At 41.1% G+C, this 27,660-nt stretch overlaps 1 protein-coding gene across 1 annotated transcript in view; it reads left to right on the forward strand.

The window, feature by feature from the left end:
• LOC126474541 (serine/threonine-protein kinase 33-like) overlaps positions 1 to 27,660 on the forward strand; it is a 116,102-nt gene that overhangs the window by 22,620 nt on the left and 65,822 nt on the right. The window contains exon 2 of the mRNA XM_050102014.1: positions 10,081 to 10,275. Coding sequence (XP_049957971.1) covers positions 10,081 to 10,275 — 195 coding nt within the window. The remainder of the gene's footprint in view (positions 1 to 10,080; positions 10,276 to 27,660) is intronic.

Below are 27,660 nucleotides of genomic sequence, written 5' to 3' on the forward strand. Positions count from 1 at the left end.
GTGCAGTAATGTCTTATAACATGAGGTGCGTAAAGAGTTCTTTATACATGACGATGTATGCAGTAAGATAGTGTTTTTCCATGTTGGTGTTACAGGTGCATAACAATGACACGGAGTCTAACTTAGCTAACCGCACGATTAAATAATTAGCATTACAGCGTACTAGGGACCACGTTTATGGTTGTTTGTGGATCCCCACAAGTACAAAACCTTAACAATCGTGTGTTTGGTGGTCTTGCAACGACTGCTTCGTTTATGTCATTGTTATACTGAAAATAACTGAAAAGTGTACCGCGATTACAGTAGCTCTCCAGATCACGCATTTCCAGTCTGTTGTTGTGATGGTTTTTTCCTCTGATAAAACCAGAGTTACGTGGCAGATATTTTGAATTATCGGAGACCGTTTCGTAGGCGAAGGCCAAGCAAGGAATTACCTCAATCAATCTTGCTCTAAGTCATTTCATCAATATAATTGTTTTTCAGGCCTTTTCTAACACGCCCTTCTGGTATTCAAATACGGTTCACAATAATATCAGAGAAATTGTAAGAAGTTAAGAAAGATTTAGGGTCGTTTACTAATTTTTGGTTTTGGTCTTTAATGTGCAATGCTAATGACTAAATAAATAAATAATACGGGATCCACTTAGTTACTGGTGCAACCTTAGCGATTTGAATACTGGCCGTTCATTGCACGTAGGTCTCCATGGTTCTTTGTGAAGAAACATCATTGCTTACTGATAGATATATACATAAACATTATCGCAAAGCTATCTCTGACCAAAGTATCAGTTACTTTGGCGGCTATATTATTAGGGCAGTGTTTCTACTGTCGAATCATTCGGGCATGCTTTATAATACATTTTGTAATTTTTTTTTGAAGCACCGATTGTTTTTGTGTAATAGTACTACGCTCCATAATATATTTCGTATTTTTGAGACAACGGTTATCTTCCTGTAATAGGATTACAAAATACCTGTATCTGTTGTGGCCTTGGCAATGAGTAAATGCTTGACGTGTATTAACGGCGCGTCAGTGAACCAAGCAGTCCGTCAGTTTCATTATAATTTTTACAAACTTTACTTAATAAGTTGGGTGTCGTAATGAACACTCTTCTCTATGACAATGAAGAGGAGACGGTAAGAATCATAAATACTTTTGTATAACTTAAATTGTACTTTAGCCCTTAATACATCGTTCTATGGCACCAGGTTTATGTTTTAAGTTGTTGGTTAAATGTTCACCTAAACACAGCAAAATATTACAGTGTTTCTCGTCCACAAACGTATTTGATGCCGTTCAGAAGTGCCACTAAGCAAACAGTTCCTCGAGTTAATTTCCTTGATGTGTTAATAATAATGCAGACGTCATATGTTACAGAAAGCAAAGACCGAAAGTTGTAGTACAGTAATCAGCTTTTTCCTACTTCTTGTTGCTCTGTAAGTTCATGTCCTATCATTGCTTCCGTAATAAGAAAACTCATATCTGTGAAGTAGTTGAATTTAGAAGAGTTGTGACTCGTGGCAAGCACAGAGTGCACGGTAGCCTGATTATGAATAGACTTTTTTTACCGAAGAATTGACATATTTGTGAACGAGCTCGTCATAGTTTTGCGTACAAACATAATTCAGTTATGGCACAGTTCAGTTGCGGCATGATTAGAGTTCTTGTAAGGTTTCTCTCGATGGTTTGCTCAGTATGTCGTTCGTCAAATGTAGTCTAATCAGGGTGGCCTATACGCAAAATAAACGATTACTCTTCATGTATACGTGGGTGTAACAATTACACTTCACAATGAATTCAAGCAAAACATGTATTACTTTCGGCAGGTAGGCTGATATCGTTAATTATATCGCTTGGGTGCTGCACGGCAGGTAGGCTGATATTGTTAATTATATCGTTTGGGTGCTACAATGTACGTGTAATTTGTTGTTCAGTTTTCCGGAATAATTGCATGTAAATTTTAGTGGTGACTAATTTCGAACGCTGTCGTTCATTTTCAAACCATTAATTTAATTTCTAATACGTAACTGCAACATAATTCCAGTGTAATATTCGAAAGGTTTGTTCATACAACATATCATCATAACAGCTATTTGTTATTTTGCCCTGGTGCATGAACAAGTTTTTCGGTTGTTCCACTAGAATTATATTACAATGAAGTATTATAGATGCAGTCAATAGTTTGGGAAATGAGCGCAAGCGTTCGAAACTAGTCACCAGTAAAGTTTTTACCTGCAACTGTCACCGAAAACTAAATAAGCAGTAACTTAATTGAGTTACTGATCCTTTACGCCATGGCAGTGTTGGAATTCTGTAAGTGTAATTCTTGATACGTTCTGATTGCATCTCACATGGCAATGGAATTCAGTCTCTTTTGGAATTTGGATTCCTGTTTTTCTTCATATTTTACCATCTTAAGGTATGAGACAGTTGCGCTGCTCCTACATCATTTTATGGCCGAAAATTTTCTTGTATCAATAATTATTGTAAAAGAAGAAACCTGCAACGAGCTCGTAAATGGATAAATGTTAGAAATGCACACTGTGTATGTTAAGCTCTCAAATCTTAAGAATTGATTCAAAGCTTGAAATACTTGTGTCTTGGAAACTATTGAGAACAGTGAATACCTACATTTCTATGACGGTTTTCCTTCATAATTGTCTACTAGAGGGTTGTCCACAGTGTGGCTAGCGAGCCGCGTGCGGCTCTTGCCTCAATCTAGTCACCAGTGTCGACTGCTCAAATCGACTTTAAGCCCTGTACAAGGGCACGATGTGATGTACATGTAGAGACCAACAAATGATCACAATTTCAGAGAAATTCGATGATTTATTGAAGATAAAGAAATTCACAAATTGAGCACGTTAATAACGCATTGGTCCACCTCTAGCCATTATGCAAGCAGTTGTTCGGCTTGGCGTTGATTGATAGAGTTGTTGGATGCCCTGCTGTGAGGTACCGTGCCAAATTCTGTCCAATTGGCGGGTTAGATCGTCAAAATCCCGAACTGGTTGAAAGGCCCTTCCCATAGAGCTCCAAATGTTCTCAATTGGGGAGAGATTGGCTACCTTGCTGGCCAAGGTAGTGTTTGGCAAACACGAAGTCTAGCAGAAGAAACTCTCGCCGTGTGCGAGCAGGCTTTATCTTGTTGAAATGTAGACCTAGGATGGCTTGCCATGAAGGGAAACAAAACGAGGCGTAGAATGTCGTCAACGTACCGTTGTGTTGTAAGGGTCCCGCGGACGAAAATCAGATGGCTCCTTCTATGAAGAGAAGTGTCGCCTCAGATCATGACTCATGGTTGTCTGGCCGACAGTCAGGTTGGAATCCGACTGCTGTCCGGGGCGTCTCCTGACATGTCTTCGGCCTGGAATCTCATTGACTGGAGTAGAATTGTCTTCAGTGATGAGTCCCCTCTTCGAACTGAACACCGATGACCAGAAAAGATGTGTCTGGAGACGCCCTGGACAGCAGTGGGATACAAACCTGTCGCCTGCCATACTGCCCGACAACACGGAGTGATGAGCTAGAGCGTCATTTCTTTTCATACTAGGACTTCTTTGGTTGCCTTCTGTGGTATCCTTACAGCACAGCGTTACATCGACTGTATTCTACGCCCCATTTTGTTGCCCTTTATAGCAAGCCATCCTGGGCTTACAGTTAAGCAGGATAATGCCTGCCCTAACACGGCGACAGTTTCTAATGCTTGTCTTCGTACTTGCCAAACCCTACCTTGGGCAGGAAGGTCCCCAGAGATCTCCACAACTGAGAACGTTGGAACATTATGGGTAGGGTCCCCGACCACCTCGGTATTTTGACGATCTAAGGCGCCAATTGGACAGAATTTGGCTCGATATCCCTAAGGACGGCATCCAACAGCTTTATCAATCAGTGCTTGGAATAAATTCTTGCACAAGGGCCAGAGGTGGAACAAAGCGTTATCAATTTGCTCAGTTTGAGATGCATTTTCTCTTGAATAAACTATCGAATTTTTCTGAAATGGTAACATTTGTTTATTTGTACATGTACATTACGTCTACCGATTCCCAAATTTGAAGCCATCAAAAACTTTACATGCCGATTCCCGACCCATTCGGATAACTCCTTCGTGGTGTGTCACGTATTTTTTTCCCTTAGGGCATATTTAAAGTCTGACTTGACTGAATAAACGAATAGCAGATTTAATCATTGAACACACTTAAATCTTGCTTTACATTTCTGGATAGTCTGTTTGTGGTTGATGTAGGGAATGGTTATCCCGTTTCTCCAACATTTATAAAGGGTTCAGTATCTCTAAAGATTGAGCTACTGGAACTACAAAGAAACGAAGGACTGATAATGATGTGAGTGTTCAACTATTGAATTTTGAAAGAAATTTCCAGTAGAAAAACACCTCCTTGTGTTTGCTTCAAGACTCCCGAGTATTTGGCACCATATGTGAGTGAACCGCTGTTCTCAGCACTCAAGTTCATTTAAATATCGATCTGAACTAACTGATGAATATTTAAATAAGTTTGTGGAAACTCTGCTTGGCAGTTGACAGCCAGACAATAAACAACTCACAGCAGAAAGACTCGAAAAACCACAATAGAGAAGGAACTTATTAGCTTTCTCTTTTATTTTTTTGTAAAATGAAGTGTAGTTCGGTCACCTTACTTTAAAGGAAAAATAAATGTTTCCATCGTAATTAAATAGAAATGCTTCTGCATTAATGTTAACTATCAGGCTGCTAACAATGCGGCTCTCAACAAATCAGCTCCAATTTTTTACTCATCGCAAAACATTGATAACAGTCTCCCCAGAGGGCTTTAACTTTCTTCGCCGATTGTTGATGCAGGATCACCAGATTACACTGACTACGCTCTTAGTCTAGTCAACGATGAAAAATAGGGGGAAAATTCGTGTACTCACAAATTTTTGCACAATGGTAAGGGAGAGTGTCATGAACAACAGATTAAAAATCGTGCTGGTGGGGTGTGAGCATGATGGCATTGGGGAGGGGGTGAGGGGGGGCATTTAAAGGTACACTATTTTATTTCTTCTCGAGTACCTTGAAAACCATGACTTCTAGCGAAAACGTTTCCCAGTACAAAATTAAAAGGCATTAAATCTACAGAGAAGGTTCCATTCATTTTTTTTCTCTAGAATTAATAGTTTCCGTGGTTCAAGGGATGAAAGAACTGTAGATTATTAAAAATAGTTTTTAGAGGTATAAAATTGACGTTTATTGGTAAAAGCAGTGGATTAAGATGTGCGTACCACATCTAAGTACAGAAGAACCGTATCAAGGGTTAAAGTGTGTTGTGGCGGTGTAAAGGGTAGAAAGTTGGGAGTGGAGGTTACAAGCAGGAAGAACAGTAGGTTGCCGGATTGTGGTCAAACATTTTCATCCTTCACAGGTCTGCAAACTGAAGAGTGTGCAGCCGATGCCACACTCTCTCTATCGAGCTACACCATAAAAAGAGACCATACGGTGTTTCACAAAGCTATACTGACCCTTTTGCAACCAACCTATTGAATCACTGGGGATGCAGTGTACAGACATGCCCGGGGGTGTCTATTTCCCACAACGTGTGTTAACACTACGTGGAACACAGATAAGAGTTACAAATAATACTAATGCAAACAAACGCGTATCTACGTAAAACTCTGCACACTTTTCTACACAGCTCTAGGGGAAACTGGTTCTTAGTCAACCTGTATGGCAGCTGTAGCGATTTTTCCTGGAAAGGGAGCTCCTCCCGCCACGAACACTGCTCTCTTTCAGTTTACAGACCACTATTAATCTCCCCAGCAATTTCTGTCCAGTTCTCTCACGCGAGCAGACAAGATAACTTTACTGACCTCGTGTATATATAGGTACCTTATCCTAAGATACTAAATGAATATTTATTTGCAGCTATTAAATGAGCTATTATATAAAAAGCTTAACAGCTGGAGTTGTCAGTTGTCTACCAAATTGAAGAGCCTGCCCCAAGTGCAACATACTGTCAATATATATTTGACAATGCCGATTTCATTGCCTCTGCTATCAATAGCTGGAATACTTTTGGCAGCATGAAAGATATCAAATGCATCACTAAAGCTTCATGTCTCCCAACATCTGAAGACGATCAGACGCTTAAATTGGCTCTTTCCATAACGAGAATAGGTGACGTAAGTGTTACGGAACTTCAGATATTACATTAGTCAAGCAACGCAATACGAATTTGGACGTGATTAGTCATATTCCGTCAGACATATTGACACCCAACTTGCAACATTATACTGTTGAGAAGTGATAAGTTGCCCTACTCGGCGCAGCCAATTCTACAAGCGCGAACAATTCCTGAACTGAAGAGAGTTATGCATTCTACCAGTAACATAATTAAAGGTGATAGAAGCGCAGTAGCATTGCAAAAGAGAACTGAACAGGAAATGCTGTGGAGATGTAGTCTGTCTGTAAACTGAAAAGCGAGCAGCGCTAGTGGTAGGGGATTTGCCTTTCCGGGAAGAACGCTCACTGCCGTACAGGATGACTAAGAATTTGTTTCTCCTCTAGCTGTGTAGAACAGTGTGCAGAGATTTACGTGAAGTCTGTCCTTATGTGTTTCATAGCGTTGATATTATTAGTAAAGCATTTCTGTATTCCATGTAGTGTTAACGCACTTTGTGGAAAATAAACACTACCGGGCATGTCTGCACACTGCGTTTCCAGTGGTTCATAAGGCGAAGTACAGAAGGGTCGATATAAATTTGTGAAACTCCCTGTAGTTGCTTTTCGTGATGTAGTTGAATAAAGCTGTTCAATTTGCAGACCTCTGAAGGAGGGAAGTGCATGACCACAATCCGGCAACCCACCTTACCTCACGCTTCTAATCCCCATCCCAACTTTCCACGCTGTTACGCCCCCACCACACAGTTTACTTTTCGATATGGTTCACCTGCACTTACATGTGGTAAACAGTTTTAATATTTGTTCTTACGCCGCTTCAGTTAACAATTAAAGTCAGATTATACCATTAAAACACTATTTTTAGCTACTAGAATGACATTTTCACTCTACAGCGGAGTGTGCGCTGATACGAAACTTCCTGGAAGATTAAAACTGTGTGCAGGACCGAGACTCGAACCCCACTATTTTTAGTTACTAGAATGACATTTTCACTCTACAGCGGAGTGTGCGCTAATACGAAACTTCCTGGCAGATTAAAACTGTGTGCAGGACCGAGACTCGAACCCCACTATTTTTAGTTACTAGAATGACATTTTCACTCTACAACGGAGTGTGCGCTGATATGAAATTTCCTGGCAGATTAAAACTGTGTGCAGCACCGAGACTCGAACCCGAGTTCGACTCTCGGTCCTGCACACAGTTTTAATCTGCCAGGAAGTTTCACTATTTTTAGTTATCTTCGATTTTTCGCACTCTCCAATGCGGGAACTATTAATCCCAGCAAAAAATGAATAGGACTAATTTTGTAGGAAATTTAACGTAGTTTAATTTTGTATTGCGACACATTTTCGCTAGAAGCCGCGGTTTTCGGGATAGTCAAGACAAACAAAAAAGTGACCTTTCAACACCCCAACCACATCACCACACCCAATCCCCCAGATCACATCCCAGCGATCAGGATCTTTCGAATGTTGTTCCTGACACTTCCCCCCCCCCTCCCCCCCCTCTTCCACGGTGCAAAAATATCCGACAACACAATTTATATCTACCGTTTTTGGTCTTCTTTGACTCAGCTATTGAATGATGTTCCGTTTCTGAAGTGTATTTTCAGATAAAGTAATAAACAGACACACAAAATTAGATCGACCCGTTTTAAAAAGTTTCTGTCATAGGAGAGAAGTACGTTTTTGCATTGCATAAAGCGTTCTCACAGTTATTTTATCATGTAGTGTATCGTTTCTGAGTTAGGTCCAACCAATGGCGTCAGTCATATGATAAACGTTTAATCGTTGCTCGTCAAATTATGCGGTTTTTACACGTTATAATCTGTGGTTGCAGTTATGGAAACGCCCTTCATGTTGATGACCGGTAGGACAAGTACAGCAGAAACTTTCTTCTTAACCCAGTACATCTAGGGAAACGAGCAATCTCCATATTGTGCGAGCATGTGGTTTCATAAGGTCACTTCTCTCTGGTACGAAGGAACAGAATTAGCGTGATTGGATTGGATTGGATTGTCTGGGGGAGGAGACCAGACAGCGAGGTCAACGGCCTCATCGGATTAGGGAAGGACGGGGAGGAAAGCCGGCCGTGTCCTTTCATAGGAACCATCCCGGGATTTGCCTGGAACTATCGAGGGAAATCGCGGAAAACCTAAATCAGGATGGCCGGACGCGGGAAATTAGCTAGATTCTCTTATAATCAGTCATAATTCAAGAAAATTGGGATAAGTTATCCGATTGTTCTTGTCAGTCAATGTGGCGTTGATGCAAGGGCAATCTAGACTTGGTATCTGAATCGTGCGGTTGGTGCTTAGTAAATTATTTGTTTTCATAAAACTGACAATACATATGGACACAAAAACAAAGAGAGGAAACTACATTTTGACAATCAAATAACGAATCATCCTCTGCTTTATTACTGCCTAGGGTGACACTGGTCAGCTACTACCTCTTCTTTCGACACCATGGGGTGTTTAGGAATTAATAAGAATATTCAACAGCTACCCATGTTACGCTAGATACCATCAGTGAACTAGGGTTAGACTCGGCACAGAAAATATGTACACTGAGCATTAGAAGTAATTCTCGGAAAAAATCAAACAAGTAGCCACATTAGGAAAGGGATTGTCATTGGATAAAGTTTGTGCAGACAGAATTACGATGTTGAAGGGAACCTGGTAACCGGCGGCAGTATTACCTCATAAGCATTTGTAGTCACGGTTTTGGATGTGGCGGCTAAAACCTGGCATGTCTTCTCTGGAACAGTGCCCTCTGAAGCACGTACGTGGTAAATCGGAACCTACTGCTATTTAAAACCAACGATCGCTTCTAGTACCTTGCTGTTTCGGAGTGCTAAGGTCGATGTCCAGTACTGTGTTATCGTCTAGTGAAAACTTCCAGTGATAAAATCAAGTGAGTAGATAGGAGCCAATAGAGACTAATGAAAAAATGAGAGAAAACCAAATTACATTTGTTCTTTTATGATTTCAGTTTGGAAGGAGTGACTTAAGAACTCATCCCCTCCGCCGCCTCCTGATGGAAAAAAAGAAAAGAAAAGAAAAAGGTTCAGATGGCTCTGAGCACTATGGGGCTTAACATCTGAGGTGATCAGTCCCCTAGAACTTAGAACTACTTAAACCTAACTAACCTAAGGACATCACACACGTCCATGCCCGAGGCAGGATTCGAACCTGCGACCGTAGCGGTCGCGCGGTTCCAGACTGAAGCGCCTATAACCGCTATTTTTTTTTCATTTTTTTCGATATGGCTCGTTGCATTTGGTCTGGGCGGACGTTACAAGACATCCGTTCAAGTTGATCGTTGATTCCTTGGCTCAGTTTTTTTATTACAGAGAGCACACAGTCCTGTGACCGAACACGCTGAGCTACCGTGCCGGTTGAGATGGCACCCTAGTCGTCTTATGTTCGAGGAGGGTTGATGTCGTCTTTCTGAGGTTGGGACACACAAAGAAGAGAAATAAAATAGATCGGAGGTAATTGCTAGAGAGTCCGGTGCTATTTTCTTTGTGGAGACTGTCAGAAAATCACTCCGTGCAACGGTCGTCTTCGGCGTGCCCTGGCTCGTCCAAGAAAGACAAAGATATATTCATAATTTGTTGGCCATCCTAGTTATTTTCTTGAAAATTTTGATGTCGTATGATAAATAACCAGAAATTGGGCAGATAGTTCTCCAGTTCTTCAGAATCACAATAGTATGGCTGACTGAATTCTAATTCTTTCAACTGACTGTGAAATCATTTACGAGAATTCTTAACTAAATAATTAATAAAAAATTTAATGCAGGTGATCGATCTATCGTGGAATCATTCCTCCACACTGCAACAGTTAATTGCAGTTCTTCCTTCGTTTCCCACATTTCTGAAGGAAATGATACTTTACAGTTGTGCTCTATTTTTGTTTCAGGACAGAAGGAGCGGCGGTGGCACCCGGCTGAAGGAGCGGCCGATGCTGATCGTGAGGGTCAGCGACGACGAACAGCTGCGCCGTATCTACGATTTCGGAGACGAACTCGGCCGCGGACGATACGGGGTGGTCGTGCAGGCTCGCGCCCGCCTCACTCGCATGTCCTGGGCCATCAAGGTCATCAACAAGAGCCAGGTATGGCGAGAGCAGCTGTGGTCAGCCACGGTTTCCTGAGTGGCACATTAGCTACTGACATCGATAGTGTTCCTCACTGCTTTCTTGTGGACAAAATAGAGTTAATCCCAGAGAACTCTGGAGTTTCAGAAGACAACTGTGTGAAAACTACAAGATATATAGAAAACAGACATTCATCAATGGACAGAAGATCTCTCCAAGTTTTTAACTTCCATTATAGTTGGTCAATACGGGCAACACTGGAGATGCGGTAATGCCAGTTCGATAGTCATACTCTTGGCACATATGAAGGGCTTATTTCAATAGTGGTACAAGTCCATTTTTGTTCATTGTGAGATACAGATTTCTAAAGTTAAATGAGAGATGAGAAATCTGCAGCGAGATACCAGAAATATCCAAGCACATGACTTCTTGCTAGAGATGAACCTTTCTTTCTGTTTGTTTGGATCATTAATTGCAGAAGCATTATAGGCAGAAAAGTGGAGGTAATGGACTTGTACCACTATTGAAATAAGCCTTTCATATGTACCAAGATGTCACATTGGATATAAGAAACCGCATTTATTATCCTCACTTGCAGCTCTTCCAAACAAAGTAGCAATGGAGGCAGAAGCACATGATCTCTGGCATAACCCAATAAGAAGAAATCGTATGGAGTTAAGTCAGGTGACTGTGGGGTCAGTGTAGGAGAAGAGAGTCTTAATGGGAAGCACATGCAATCCAGTGTTGAGGCGGTTCAGTCTTGAGGTAATCACAAGCGTCAGAAAGTGTGGCGGTACACGTCTTGTTGCAAAGTGATGTTTCTACTATCTTGTTGTAATTGTGACACAAACCATAGCTACAGCACATCCAGTCACGAAACTATCCACAATTTTCTCCGCACAGAAAAATGGTCCATGATATTTTGAAGAGGGCGTGAAACAAAAGACGTCAGCTTTAGGTCAATTACTAATGTGCTCTACAACCTCGTGTTGATATTCCTTGCCCAGAACACGCACGTAATGACGCTTCACCTTTCCAGGCACGTGATACGTGGCTTCGCCATTGAAAACGAACTTCTTCCTCCAACAGGCACTGCAAAAGCCATCGATGCTCATTGTCCCGAATAGTCAGAGCATGTAATAACTGCAGTCGATATGGTTTTACACGCAGACGTTTGCGCCGAATACGCCAGACAGGTGGCTTGCTATCTGAAGCTCTCTGCTCGCAAGTGTCGTGCATTTCTTCGGTATCCTGGCGAATGATTCCCACGTTCCACCTTCTCTGCTTAAGACCCCAGCTGGCCTGCTTTCTTCTCACCACATAAGCGGCCTGTCACACGGAATGTATTGTCTTGTCTGTCGTAGTTTTTACCTTGACTTAAACTGAGGAAATACATGGTCACAAAACGCGCTCCTAGCTCCATTACACACCAAGTTCTGTCCCAATGTGGTGCGTTCTGCAACTACACAACGGAGCGTATTACGAATCGAAAATTGAAGAGATATTCCATCCACTGAAATGTGTCTATTTTCTGTATGATACCCCTGTCCATGTTTACTGTATACAAGACCAGTTGTATGTGAAACAATCCTGCTGACATATATGACATAAATTAATTGTAAATTTCAGCTCGCATATTGCATTTAATCCTAAAATACATCTAGTTTCTTACAAGTGATCGAAAACTTTTGGAGCTGGAAACTATACATTGACATGTGAACACTTAACCTGTCGCGTTGAGATTGTCCAAGATTATTGATCGAATGAGCAAAAATTCTTATTCACTGCAGACATCGTGCGGCAATTTTTTTGGAACGTTCTTAGTTCTCGAATGAAACTATATGGTTCCACAGACCTTTCCAGTTTCAAACAGCTATGATGTGTATATGCAGATCGAAGCGATGAATGAAAATTTTTACCAAGGCCGGAATTCGAACCCAGGTCTCCAGGTCACTAGGCAAATGCGGTAACCACTATGCCACCACGGCACAGTGGCTGTGTGTACCTACGCATACTACACTAGCACACATCCCTCCACAATCCAAATTCACATTCACGCCGCAGCACTCTTAGCATTTTCCCTGAACTCGAACAGCATTGCAGAAGCTCTCCAGCTGTATTGGAATAGCACCTCAGCATTGAACGGAAAGGGGGATCCTGCCTGAAACCCAGGCATACGTGCTTTAATCAAATAAAAGTATATGGTTTCAGAGACCTTACCAAGTCTCAAACATCATGCCTGGGTTTTCTCTGCACACACCGAAGAGTGCAAGCCTACCAATGCTACATGCAGTTCGTATAGCTCAGTAATTGCACTGCACGTCGCCGATTTATGTTTGCAAGGTGCAGCTCGCAGTAACGCTGTCACCTGGTGGGCATCAAATCAGAAGGACTGTCCATTATGTTACTAGATCACATGTAATACATGATTCTTCAGTTTACCCGGTGTATGTCATGAAGGAAATGTACAGGGTATTTATAAATGAATATTGGGGTGTTAACGCTTTATAATATTTATTATATTAAACTTACAGTTATAAATGATATGTCAAATGAAAGAGCAACTCAGACAGTTTTACCAAGAACCTTATAAATGTTCACTGTGAGCACCATTTGTCACAAAGCACGCATCAAGTCTACAACCGAGTTCTTCCCAAACGTTGATAAGTGTGTCTTCAGTGATTGTAGCAACAGCTGCTTCAATCCAGTTACTTAATTCAGGGAGGTCTGCTGGTAGCGGGGGCACGTATACACGACCCTTGATGAAGCCCCAAAGGGGAAAATCGCATGGCGTTAGGTCCGGTGAACGTGGAGGCCATGCAAAGCAAGCCCTGTCATTGGGCCCCTTGCGGCCTATCCAGCGCTGTCTAGAGGATTGCGGCGGTAATATTGCGCGCTGCGCATGCGCACTGGTGCCAAACACAACTGTTTAAGTTGCTCTTTCATTTGACATATCATTTATAACTGTAAGTTTAATGTAATAAATATTATAAAGCGTTAAAACCCCGATATTCATTTATAAACACCCTGTACTTTAGACAGCAACAACAAGCAAATATGCCCATACCATAGTTTGTAGGCGGGGGAGGCAAGATCTAGGAGTTGGGAGTTCGGAGTATTTTTAATATTTTAGAAGACGAATGACGACTTGTAAATAGCCATAAAAAGTTCTAGTTCCGACGACAATGTTAAAGACCTGACTACACTATATGTTTTCCTTTCACTGAGAGCTATTGTGGGGTGGGGGGGAGGGGGTTTGGCTCCAGATGTGAGTGCCCTTTACAAGTGTTGGTAGAATATGTCGTAACTGCTTCGACATTCACGACTCTAAATAACAGTAAAACGTACTCAGTTGCAAGGATACAAAAGAACCTTGACATCAAAGAGCTGCAACTGGAATGGAATTATAGTGGTGTGTGACAAATTAAAAACAAGGTCTGTCGCTTTTGTGCTCACATTTAATGAACCGAAGTTATTAGAATACACTATGTAGTGTTGCACAGCACATTTCATTTTTTTAAATGTAACAATACATGTACCTGCATCCAACGAGTTGGATTACGTGCCGACCACTGAGCCACACAACAATGGTATGTAAAAGGCAGGCGACGTGCAGAAAATCCAATTCAGCTGCCAACGACTCAAATACCCCGACTACTACTCTGTCCGTGTGTGTTAGCAGCCCAGGAAAAACACAGTTCGGAGCAGCTACTATTAGGTCTTCATTGATAAAGAAAAGGCGCTCGTGTTTATAATTACTATAATTCAACGTCTCTCGTACTTGGGAGCGGAATAGGCCTTTAAAGCCGCACAACCACCAACTTTCATAAAGTCAGTAACCTCGCTGATGAACCATGTGGCAGTTTTAGGTGGTGGGAGGGGGAGGGTAGACAGACCCCCAGCAAACTTGTACTGTGGATGTTACCGAATGCTTTGTGTATAAGGCATTGCTTTACGGTTGTGCATTCTCGTTGTTTTCTTTTCTGGAAACTTTCTGGTACATTAAAACTATGTGCCGAGACTTATGGCTTTCGCAGGTAAGTACTCCACAGACCGAGCAACACAACCACTTCTCGCGGACCTTCTTCCTCAGAGCTTTACTTCTGGCAGTACCTCGTCTCCTACCTTCCAAACTTCACAGAAGTTCTCCTTGTAAGACTAGCACTCCTGCAAGAAAGGATACTGCGGAGACATGGCTTAGCCACAGCCACTCTGTAGTGGAGGGTGCGCTGATATGAAACTTTCTGCCGAATTAAAATTGTGTGCCGAGTTCGAGTATCGGTCCGGCAAACGGTTCTAATTTGCTAAAACGGTTCACATCGATGCACACTCCACTGCAGAGCAAAAATTTCATTCTGATTTGCATTTCTAATTTGGAAATGAGTGAATAGATTAATGGTGGTCCATGACGGGTTTTGGAGTACATTTGTATCTACAGTTACATGAGTACTCTGCAGTTTACACTCTACGCCTGCGGAATGTTCATCGTGCCAGTTACATGATTACTCTGCATTCAAATTTAAGATCCTGGCAGAGGGCACGTCAAACCATCTTCACACAATTTCTCTACCGTTCCACTCCCGAACGGCGCGCGGGAATAACTAACATCTGAGTATTTTTGTATGAGTTCTGATTTTTCTTATTATATTACGATGATCATTTCTCTCCGTGTATGTGGACGTCAACAAAATATGTTCGCATTCAACGAGAAAGTTCGTGATTGAAATTTCGCAAAAAGATCTTGCTGCAACGATAAACGCCTTTGTTTCAACGATTGCCAGCCCAGATCGCCTTTCATGACTTTTCTTCTCACAATTACAGCGTAAGGGGCGGGCCTATATTTATATTTTGGCGGCCCACAACTAGTACAGGCACTGTAGAATGACAGTCAAGATGTCACAACGAACACGAGCAGCAACAATATGGAAAAATAAACTGTAGTCTCGATATGCCGTGGTCCTGATTCTGTCGATTTCCGACGTGTGCGGGTGGACTGTACTTGAGCTATAACTCGATTCTGTCATAAACAAGCCACATTCAAATGAGGATTCTGGTTGAGAAACCAGAGGAGTGAGCTTTCCCCACTCGCAGAATGTAGATAGCGTTACTCCCGCCTACACTGTGCGGCAGCGCTAAAATACTGATCATCTGCACATCCAAGCAAATAGCACTCTTCACAGTAGTTTGGTGTTTGTTGCATACTGCATTCATGGTGTTGCAATGTTAATGGCCAACAGCGCCATACTCAGCAGAAGCATTATCGAGGCAGAATGTCATTGTTAGTGCAGCAGTGCATGTTATGGGAAGCGCTGACATCAGCATCAGCAGCTTCTTATCTGCAGTGTCATGTTGCAGCTGAAACAAATGCCATGCCATATTTCGATGATAATTGCATCAGCACTTTCTTATTTCCAAGGCCATTTTTGGAATCAGATCCTCACATTATCGCATCTGGCCGTGAGCTAAGGCCATGAACGGTTAGGGGGCTGGGGGACGAAAGGGCTTCCACGACCCATGGGTCTTGTTTCACTGCTCAGCAGCCGAATACGATGAATATCTGAACTGCCTAAAATACCGAAAATTTAGTAAACTGTGTTTGCATTACGGACTTCTGAAAATTCGGTTAACGACTGACCCACCAGTCACAGTGATAAATTTTATTTTTGCAGCTACACACATCAAAAATAGTTTTCCATCACCCCAGTTCCCAGAACTCCTGAAGATAGACTTTGGCTGTGATTATTGTATCACAGACACAGTCCCTTTGACTGTTCAGAGATAAAGATGTGAACAACCATGCATAAGCAGCACCTATTAGACGGAGGGGTCCGACAGCCGATCAGTTTGTCATTCCACCAGGAAGAAGGTATATGGCTCGTGTTGCCTGTAGTTCAACCATGCCTAGGCGGTCAATACCGCGGTTCGATCGCGTCCGCGTTGTTACTTTGTGCCAGGATGGGTTCTCAACAATGGAAGGGTTCAGGTGTCTCGGAGTGAACCAAAGCGATGTTGTTCGGACATGGAGGAGATACAGAGAGACAGGAACTGTCGATGACATGCCTCGCTCAAGCCACCCAAGGGCTACTACTGCAGTGGATGACCGCTACCTACGGGTTATAGTTCAGAGGAATCCTGACAGCAACGCCACCACGTTGAATAATGCTTTTTATGCAGCCACAGGACGTCGTGCTATGACTCAAACTGTGTGAAATAGGCTGCATGATTCGCAACTTCACTCCCAGCGTCTATGGCGAGATCCATCTTTGTAACCACGACACCATGCAGTGCGGTACAGATGGGCCCAATAACATGCCGAATGGGCCCTTCAGGATTGGCATCATGTTCTCTTCACCGATGAGTGTCGCTTATGTCTTCAACCAGACAATCGTCGGAGACGTGTTTGGAAGCAACCCTGTCAGGTTTAACGCCTTAGACACTCTGTCCAGCGAGTGCAGCGAGGTGGAGATTCCCTGCTGTTTGGGGTGGAATTATGTGGGGCTGACATACGCCGCTGATGGTCATGGAAGGCGCCGTAGCCGCTGTACGATACGTGAATTCCATCCTCCGACTGATAGTGCAGCAATATCGGTAGCACGTTGGTGAGGCATTCGTCTTCATGGACGACAATTCTCTCCCCCATCGTGCACATTTTGTAGATGATTTACTTCACGAGAGGGACATCGCTCGACTAGAGTGGCCAGCATGTTCTCCAGACATGAACCCTATCAAACATGCACGGGATAGATTGAAAATGGCTGTTTATGGGCGACGTGACCCACCAACCAACTCTGAGGTATCTACACCAAATCACCGGTTTGGAGTGGGACAGTCTGGATGAACAGTGCTTGATGAACTTGTGGATAGTATACCACGACGAATACAGGCACGTATCAATGCAAAGAGACGTGCTACTGGGTATTAAAGGTTCCAGTGTGTACTGCAATCTGGACCACCATCTCTGAAGGCCTCGCTGTATAGTGGTACAACATGCAGTGTGTGGTTTTCATGAGCAATAAAAAGGGTGGAAATGATGTTTGTGTTGATCTCTGTTCCAATTTTCTATACAGGTTCCTGAATTCTCTGAACTAAGGTGACGCAAAACATTTTTTCATGTGTATATATATCGTTTGCTATGAATAATGGTGTCTGTAGATAGCATCTTGTCTATAAATGATTATAAACCAACGTTTGTTTATAAAATATAAATATTAATTAGGAAATCGAATTTGCTGGAAATGAGTTTTGCCTTAATTATTGTCTGCTACAGGCTGGGTCCTATGACTGCTGCGCAGTGAGGAAGAACCATAGAGAGCATATCAAAGCAGTTAATGTAGTCTTACGAGGTGTAGTTTCGTAAGCCAGAGTAGTATGTGAATGCCACGGCAGTATTTATGAATTAACGACGTTGGAGCATATTTTGCAAAAAAAATGGCTGTACATAATAACGTGATGGAATAATTTAATGGTAAATTCCGCGATATATGTGTGACAGAGCACCAAATCGCGTTGGACAAACCGTGCCACTGACGGTATTATTGTAGAATAATGCTTGCCCATTTTTTAACTCTTTATTTACTGCAGTTGTAAGAACTGTAAAATAAGAGTTCAAAATTATACTTTAATACTTGATAAACTGTTTTATTTCAAAAATGGTATGAAGTCACTACCGTGTATAAAGTGTTCAGACGAGTTTTAAATCCCAACAGGACTATTCAGGCAAAGTACATTATGGGACTGAGCAGTCAGAAAATAATCGTACACTGAAGATTATTGCTTCTGGTGATATGTTTCTTTCTTTCATGAACAGACAAAACTATTACTCTTTGAACACTTTAAATGGGATCTACGTGGAACCATTATACCTGAGTGAAGTTCACATCTATCTCTTGACCTGATAAATGTTGGCCAGTGAGATACTGTATTCTGAAAACGCTAGTCTTTTGGTACCAAAATGCTGTCTTCCTTGCCCTTGGAGGTGAAGAAAGAGAATTTTGATCCTTTTTGGGCCATTCCAATATTCTGGGTATTTGCATTCCAACTGTGAGTAGACCAAGTGCAGCTCTACATTTGAAATCAGTCAATGGAAGTGTCCCTTTTATATTACAAAATGAGATATAGGAATTCAAAGGATAATTTCCACCACTGCATAAAACAGACTCTATCAGTACTTTTTTGACATTATGTCTATTTCGTAAAGGGACCCTAACACATCAGCTTTATCTACGTCATCCACGCCTTCATTATAATTATGTACAAGTGTCACCACTCCTACTTTATTCTTTGTTCTCTCTTTCTGGGTTTTGGATACACTGCATAATTCATTTCCATAATAATTTGTACGAAAGTTGCTGTGGCCGCCCACTTTATACAGCGTAGCGCCTACTGCTTCGGCATCCCACTTCACGTCCAACCAACACGGGATGCCTGCATTACAGGGCGTATATTCACCAGGAAAACCTACGTCGTCTGTGTTGTGAACACAAACATTTACCGGCGGCCACAACACAACACAACACCAGGTCCCCACTAATGGACGTCAGGGACCGCTACCCGTTCGCGGAGCCTGCAGAACAGCTTTACCAGATGTCGCAGCTAGCCTGACGCACCGTTTGGCAGTAAATAGAGCTGCCGCCCCGGTAGCCACGGCCACACGCCTCTTCTGGCTGGCCAATCTCTTGCAGATGGACTTGGTATAGTCGACGAACAGCTTGACATTGCAGAATTGTTTTATTGTGATCTCTGCCCGTGAAGAATCGGGTCTTTTCTGTTATTATTTGTTATTTTATATTTGTGACGATCCGCAGTTGGGATCGAGTATGTTGTTCTTTCGGAGATTGTGTTACTGTTTCGTTTTGGCCAGTCCAATAAATTGTTTTCGGACTTGTGTTTTCCGCATTTCTATTCTGCTAGCGCAGATACTTCAAAAGCGAACTGCATGGTTGTTTGTTTGCATACGCCTGAAGAGATTTTGCTTTATTATTCCGTGGAGTGCATTTCATCTTCATTGCCTTCACTTCATTCAAATGGTGTATCAGTATCATTTTGATAATTTTCCAGTTAAGTACGAATTTCTTCGTCTGCAAGATCTCTTCTGTAGTAGGTAGCTATAGCCTGAAACAAAACAAAATTTTACTAAGTTCACTAATATTTTACCAAGTTACACATTATTCGTTTATTATGTAAAATTAAATGCCACATTGTCCTCAGCAAACAACATTTTATTTACTAAAGGTCCTGAAAGCAGAAAAAGCTGTAAACATGAAAGCAAAGCAACCAAAAGACAATGTAACCTCAACTTAGGTGAAGTCACTGCACTGGACGTGATGTGTCTGCTAAGCCCAATCATGTTTTTCGCTGTAATTGAATATTACAAATGTAGTTTGTTGATATTTTATCCAAATTAATGTTAGTTTATATAAAGAGAACTACACAGGAATTATCACTCACCATAGTTCACACATAAACCTTACATTTATTTACGCAACCTTGCAGCAAGCAGCCATTTGCAAAACAATTGTTCATATTTCAGGTTCATGTATAGGATTCGGAACGGCGTAAAGCTTGTACTGACACCCAGCGTAGGAGGCACAAACTGTACTACAGGTCTAATGGGCTATTGAGTTACATAATTCCACACAAAATATTCCGCGACACCTAAGTCCCGCTAGTAAATAGCTCTTCTGCGTCGTACTTGTCGGACTCGCAGAAGCTTATTGAAGACGTATGCACATAGGTCAATCGTTTACCTTTACGTCAGTAGACAAACAGAAAATAGTTGTTAAACACAACGCAACGGTTGTTCTGTTAGTTATTCGTTAATCGACACCACATTGAAGCAATTGGCTTAGAGCAGAATGGAGGACGTCGTAAATACTGTTTGATGGTATTATGACGTTCTTAGGTAATACAAATCTCCTTCATCATAACCAACATGGATTCCGTAAACAGAGATCATGTGAAACTCAGCTCGCCCTATTTGCCCAAGAAATTCACAGTGCCGTAGACACTGGCGAGCAGATTGATGCCGTATTCCTGGACTTCAGGAAGGCATTTGATACGGTTCCGCACTTACGTTTAGTGAAATAAATACGAGCTTACGGAATATCGGACCAGGTTTGTGATTGGATTCAGGATTTCCTAGAAGAAAGAACACAACATGTCATTCTTAACGGTTCAAAATCTGCAGATGTAGAGGTAATTTCGGGAGTACCGCAGGGAAGCGTGATAGGACCTTTATTGTTTACAATATACATAAATGACTTAGTTGACAACATCGGTAGCTCCGTGAGGCTATTTGCAGATGACACGGTTGTCTACAAGAAAGTAGCAACATCAGAAGACTCGTACGTACTCCAGGAGGACCTGCAGAGGATTAATGCATGGTGCGACAGCTGGCAGCTTTCCCTAAACGTAGATAAATGTAATATAATGCGCATACATAGGGGCAGAAATCCATTCCAGTACGATTATGCCATAGGTGGTAAATCATTGGAAGCGGTAACGACCGTAAAATACTTAGGAGTTACTATCCGGAGCGATCTGAAGTGGAATGATCACATAAAACAAATAGTGGGAAAAGCAGGCGCCAGGTTGAGATTCATAGGAAGAATTCTAAGAAAATGTGACTCATCGACGAAAGAAGTAGCTTACAAAACGCTTGTTCGTCCGATTCTTGAGTATTGCTCATCAGTATGGGACCCTTACCAGGTTGGATTAATAGAAGAGATAGACATGATCCAGCGAAAAGCAGCGCGATTCGTCATGGGGACATTTAGTCAGCGCGAGAGCGTTACGGAGATGCTGAACAAGCTCCAGTGGCGGACACTTCAAGAAAGGCGTTACGCAATACGGAGAGGTTTATTATCGAAATTACGAGAGAGCACATTCCGGGAAGAGATGGGCAACATATTACTACCGCCCACATATATCTCGCGTAATGATCACAACGAAAAGATCCGAGAAATTAGAGCAAATACGGAGACTTACAAGCAGTCGTTCTTCCCACGCACAATTCGTGAATGGAACAGGGAAGGGGGGATCAGATAGTGGTACAATAAGTACCCTCCGCCACACACCGTAAGGTGGCTCGCGGAGTATAGATGTAGATGTAGATGTAGATGGTGTTTAATACACGTAAGGAAACTTGCATAGGGTCTAAATACACGACACATCCTGTTCCCAGTTATGAGAGTCTACTATACCCTTTATTTGGATTGCGAATTCTGTGGTGTTCTATCCCAACTCATGCGAACCATAAGTAAATAACAGTATAACAACTTTTACGTAAGTTAAAAAACTGGTGGATTAAACAACTTGTAACTGTTAATTCTGAAGCGCTCCATAGCATCCTGCTGTCATATTACAATCGAGAGACTCTGTACATGCAGCAAAATGCCAGTTTTTGTGTGATGTTCTGCAGTCTGTATACTGGAGTAACAAGTCCCTAAGCTTGGTTAATGTGTTACGTTTACTAAAAAGAAAAGTCAGGAAATGAAGTCAAGAAAAGAGATATGGACACGAAAACTGATAATATGGGGTAGACGACAGTTGCGTCGATGCGTTGTCTGTAAATACTACAAAACCTGACCACTATCTGTCTTTTAAATTTTCGCACAGTAAAGCAATACTTAGAACATGAAAAAGATTAATGTAACTACTAAAGTATGGCCTTAGCTATCATTTTATATGTGAAATGTTCCCTCCAATTAAACGTTACTCCCCACATAGAAAACTTTATAGAACGACCGAAGCAAACTGTTTACGTCGGAAGTTACCATAGCATGTGCTCCCTATAGTGTATGATATCGTATTGCAATATTGTCGAAAAGATGTCGCATGGAGCAGTCAATAACACATACACAACAGTAGGTATTATACAACGCTTGATTCTATGGAAATACGTTCAACAGTATCATTGTTCAAAGATTGGAGAGATTTTGGAATATATACTATGTTTGAACTATAAGAAACAGTTTCACACATTCGAATTCACTTATTTTCAGGATAATGCAACGTATTGAGGACAAAACACAACAATGCAGACCGCCCTACACATGGCTGGTAGCAAGTTAACTCCTAGGAAGCTTTCGGGTATGAAAAGCGTGCAACCAATATTCTTTTTAGGCGTTTCAGTCAGTCAGGAACCACATGTCTAAGGTATATCTGTGACATGACCTATGTTTCAGCAAGCATATTACTGTATGAACAAGACCAGCTCTGCGTGTCAGTCCACCAATAAATTTACATTATGGTACATTACAATAGGGGATGGAGTGCCTTGCATATTGCTAAATTGTGGAGAGGTGGTCGACTGCTTTGTGGTGACTGTGGCATCGGTGTATGTGCGAGTACCGTGAAAGGCAGCTGAAACTCGAAGAAGTGCTGCATAGCAATGTCGACCAGCCTTCTGCAGAAGTCACCTCATTTTGCATTAAAAGCAGTTTTCTCCATCCTAGTTTCACAGGACAGTTATTATTAAAAAATTGCAAAGCATTCTCTCACGTTAGGGATTGTAATCGCTAGAAATTCTTGTAGGGTGTCTGTAGGTTATGCCTATTGACAGGTCATGGCGGGTTGCACTGTTCCACAGTTATAAGCATTATAAAAATAATTTTCACGTCTGTATTACTTATGAAAATGCTTGCTTACTGTAATATAAGCAACACCCTTACGAAAATTCGAGCAAAGGTAAAGTTGTATTATTTGTAAGATGTCACATAGTTTGCAAGCACAATGAGACATCAGATACACACAATGGCTAATGCTCAATACCTAAAGCTGAACGCCTAATGCCTAACGTCTAATTGGTAACGCCTAACACCTAGTACCTCACTGTAAATGTATAACGCCTAACACATAGCGTCGGATGTCTAACGCAGAACATTCTATGTAAGCACACCATTGTGTGATCAATTTTTCATTGCTATAAAACCAAACAAAAGCTACAACACGTATTGCAGTAATAAATAACAGAAAGGTGTCATGATATTTCTACTCTAAGCACACCCCCATCCTATCGATATTTGCTATAACTTCTACTGATGTTTTCTCTTCAAATACCGCCGTTTTTCCATTCTAAGATATAAGTAAACGTGTGATGTTAAATTGGGAGTAACACAGTGCGATATTTTAACAAAATAAACCAATAACACACACTAAAACAGTAATCACAGCATGATAAATAAAGTTAAATGTAACTATTTAGTCCTATCTATTTAGTTGAAATATTTAGTTAAATCTAACTAACTAACTAAACATTAAAACCATAAGACACTCCCTGGCTCTTAGGTAATATATACAGTGATACAGTACTTCAGCAGAATAAAAACATTATCTGTAGAGATAGTCATCTGCACAAATGTGCTGCAATAGCTAGTTTCTTCTTGGAAAAGCGTTAAGTTGATATGAGCAAAGGTAACCCTGAAGTTGACTCCACACAACAGATTTTAAACCTGTTCAAAATAGTTTTTCGAACCTAGGCACTGGTAACCTTCCTGTAGACTGCCCATAAACACCAAACACACACACACACACACACACCATATTACCCATGCTTACTGACTTATTACTCCAGTACACAAACTGCAGAACACCGCCCAAAAATTTGTCCTGCATACAGAAAGGCTTCCCATTCGAAAATGACAATAGACTGCTATGGAGCACTTCCGAATTGCCGTTACAAGCTGTTCTTCTGTCAGTTTTTTAAATTTTGTAAACGGTTGTTGTATTTTTATAGCCAGAACTGAACTTACAGCTCGTATGTACTGGGATAGAATACCATAGCATTCAGAATGCAAATGAAAGATACAATTGAATCTTGCACTGTGAACGGGATATGTCGTATATTTTGACCCTGTGCAAGACTCCTTTCGTGTGTTAAACATAATCAAACAGTATTTACGATGTGCTCCACTTTACTCTGTGTCAACTGCTTCCATGTCGTGTCAGTTAACAAATAACTTACTGAGTAGCTACCGTGTGGCAGTTAATAACGATTCTGCTGCTTGTCTACTGGCTTACAGGTAAACAATTAGGTAAACAATTAACATCCCTTTAATACCAGTTGCAGCAGTTTTTTAGTATTAATGACAATAGAGGGTGGTTATACACAGTCATGCATTACACGTTAGGTGTATTTGATGACTCATTGTGGTAGCTAGGTGTGCGAAATCCTACTTTTAATACTATTTTATTTTAGCTCGTATTTTCGTGGAGATCATGCTTATATTACGTTAAGCATACAGTTTAGTGAGATACACAGACAATTTAGATGTCGAAATATTTAATTTCTTTATAAGTATATTTTTCATGTGAAGTGTGAGGCGTCTCGCAGTAAATGGTAAGTAATTTCATTTACTTCCTGCCTGTTGACTCTGACATTTTGTTTGGAAATGTCACATGTCTCACACTTAACACCTTTGTTCATGTTTTTATAAACAGTTCCTTTCGTCTTGTAGTTTAAGTGATGTATCGTAACAAAGCACCTTATTCCTTCCTTCCCTAATAAGGCAATTGTCTTGCGCATGTATGTGTGACATGTAATTGATTAAAGATTTTATTACTCATATTTTCGTGAGCCATATTCCCAAAACGCAACTTCACAGATTGAATACGCACTTTACATATCTAGATACTGCTACAACATAAAGGTTAGATTTAACCATACATTTTTAGAATACTGTGACATCATATGTGCTGACTTGAGCCTTACAGCTTTTTTCATGTGTTTAACCTCAAGTAGTCCTACATAATCAGAGTAAACATCAACTTTCCGCATTATCAACGTATTTTGTAGATCTTTTAGAATATTGTGACGTCGCAATTCTGGAAAATACTACAGCTATAAAGTTTTAGAGAGCTTTGGCACTGTAGTTCTGGTTGCAAACTTCGAAGAAAGTAGGCCTATTTGTAATAATGTCAATAACTATCATTAATTATTATTGATTACATTTCTTCTATTCAAATATATGATACGTCACTTGTGTCCCTCCTAAAATTGTGCTTGAGAACAATATAAATGTGGAAATATTTAATTTGAGGATGTATTGCGTCTGACAGCAAGAGTATGCCTGATTACTTACATTCAGATTTTCATTTTGCCTGTGTGCCTATTTCTTTAGTGTAATACTTTATGTAATACCTAATACATATTTTTCTTCCGTTATAAGCCTGGTCAGAATAGTTTTATGACATTGGTTTCTTAGGCCTACCCTCTAAAATGTCAACTATGTCAACTGTTATCAGGATGGAAAGCTAGCGCTTTAGGCATTAATTTGACAAATCTGTGTACTCGTGGAAATTAACTTGGACTTTTCTTTAGATTGCAGACGTATTTTTGCAGGAATTATAGACTACTGCAACATCTTATATGCGCAAAATAATTGATATACAACTCTGTTGTTGTGTTTTTAACATGGGAGCCATCTGTTAGTGACAGTGAGACCTACTCATGCTACAACAAACAACCACTTCACGTTTCCTATAGTGCAGGCATCTGCTGACGATAGGGACAACCTCATAGAAAATCGTGGTACAAAGATCGAATTGTCCTCATTTTCTGCTGTGCAGTCATCTGCTGGTGACAGGAGCCCTAATTTTTTTTGTAGTGTAGCCATCAGCTCATGACAGGAGCAACAGGGATGTGAAACAAGACTTGATTTTATTTCAAGCTTTCAGCATTTGTGAGATACTTTTTAAGGTAGAACTGGTTTCCAACAAATTCGAATTCCTAATTCACATTTACAAACAAATGTTGGTTTATAATTATTTATAGAGAATTCAAGTATTCGATTGTGAATGATATACAGCTTCAAATGAAATTTATCAATGTGATTGATGACTCAGTCGTTAAGCGAATATTTGGAAGTCCATAATGCAAACACATATTACAAATTTTTTTGTGTTTTAGGCAATCCAGATACTTTTTTCATATTTGGCTGCAGAGCTGGGGTACAGGGGGCATGGGCTGGAGTCTCTTCTGTTTCCCCTTCCCCTGCCGCTCCATGGCCTTGACACTGGCCAGATGTAATGATCCTGATGTCATGATTCCCCGAATGGCCTCGGAGATAAGGAAGTGCTGATGCTGCTATCATCGAAATATAACATGTGCAATTGTCTCAGCCACAATATGACACCACAGATAAAAAAGCATCCATGCTTAAGTCAACACTTTTCTGTTTAGGACATACACCCCCACTCCCCCCCAACTTCTGTCGTGTCCAGTGAGCTGTTTAGACACTTAATGACATAGACAATGAGGAACGTCTGTCCAGTTAGCTAACGGTAAGACGGATAAATGAATGTTCTGAAGGAATTATGGAACTTAGTCAGGAAATATATGAACAAAAATCGAGATTAATCAACAGAAGTCTTTAAAGGCTCTCTGAGCAGAAACTCAATGGATGACTGGATGAAATTGAACTATTTCGGTCTATGATGTCCGCTCTAGGGAGATGTGTCTATGCAGCTAAATACGGACGCGAGAAGAGCCAGAGGGAAAGCTGCTCGTTCAGGCTCTGAGCCTGTCCTGCACGAAGCTCCCTCTTTTATCGACTGTCTGAACTGAACTCCTTGTCGGGCGCCACGTCCTCCGTCTTTATAATATGCGGTAGGCCACGTAGCTCTTTCACCGACGGCGTTTCTGGCCACTTCTTCCGAGCCCTTGTGTGAGACCATATATGGTCATCGCCAATGTCTTGAAAGTTCTAGCAGCTTCTTCGAGTGAGCTCCACGTCAACATTCTGCCACGCCCAACCGCGCCCTGCTGGCTCTGTTTTCTTGTACATTCTCAAAATTTTTCATGCTGGCTCCGATTCTTTGAATTTCAGGTGTGGCATTTTCTAAGTATGTGACAAGAAGGAGTTCCAGCTTCTTTGATGTTAATGATCCCTGAAATACTAAAATTTTATATATAATCAGAAAGCTAAATAATCACAAATGTGTTGTGAAGAATTGATCTGTGCAAGAATCTGCAAAAGTGCAGGAAAGCCTGCAATCATAAAGCTCCTAAAATATCTAGTCAGTTGTGGATAACAGAGAAAAATCCAGAACACTGAACCACAGAAATAATCCACAACTATTTGAAAGTTAGATAATTACAGATGTGTAACATTTCTGGACTCACATACAGAATCTTTTACCGTACAGTTTACAACAAGACCAAAAACACTCTGGAACTATGACTTGGAGAATACCAAGGAGAATCTCCCATACAGGAGCTGCCGAGACCAGTTTCTCAGCCTGAAAGTAATAATGGAATATTACAAGTACAGAAATAATCAGCTTTTCGTTTCATAGCACTCATATATACACACTTTTAAAAATCCTCAAATCTCACATTCCTCATCCCAACTTAACAATAAATCATTGAATTAACCTTAAGCAACACAGATTACAAAGTAATGT

Source organism: Schistocerca serialis, chromosome 4 (genome assembly GCF_023864345.2).
Source record: "Schistocerca serialis cubense isolate TAMUIC-IGC-003099 chromosome 4, iqSchSeri2.2, whole genome shotgun sequence".
NCBI classification, from domain to species: domain Eukaryota; kingdom Metazoa; phylum Arthropoda; class Insecta; order Orthoptera; family Acrididae; genus Schistocerca; species Schistocerca serialis.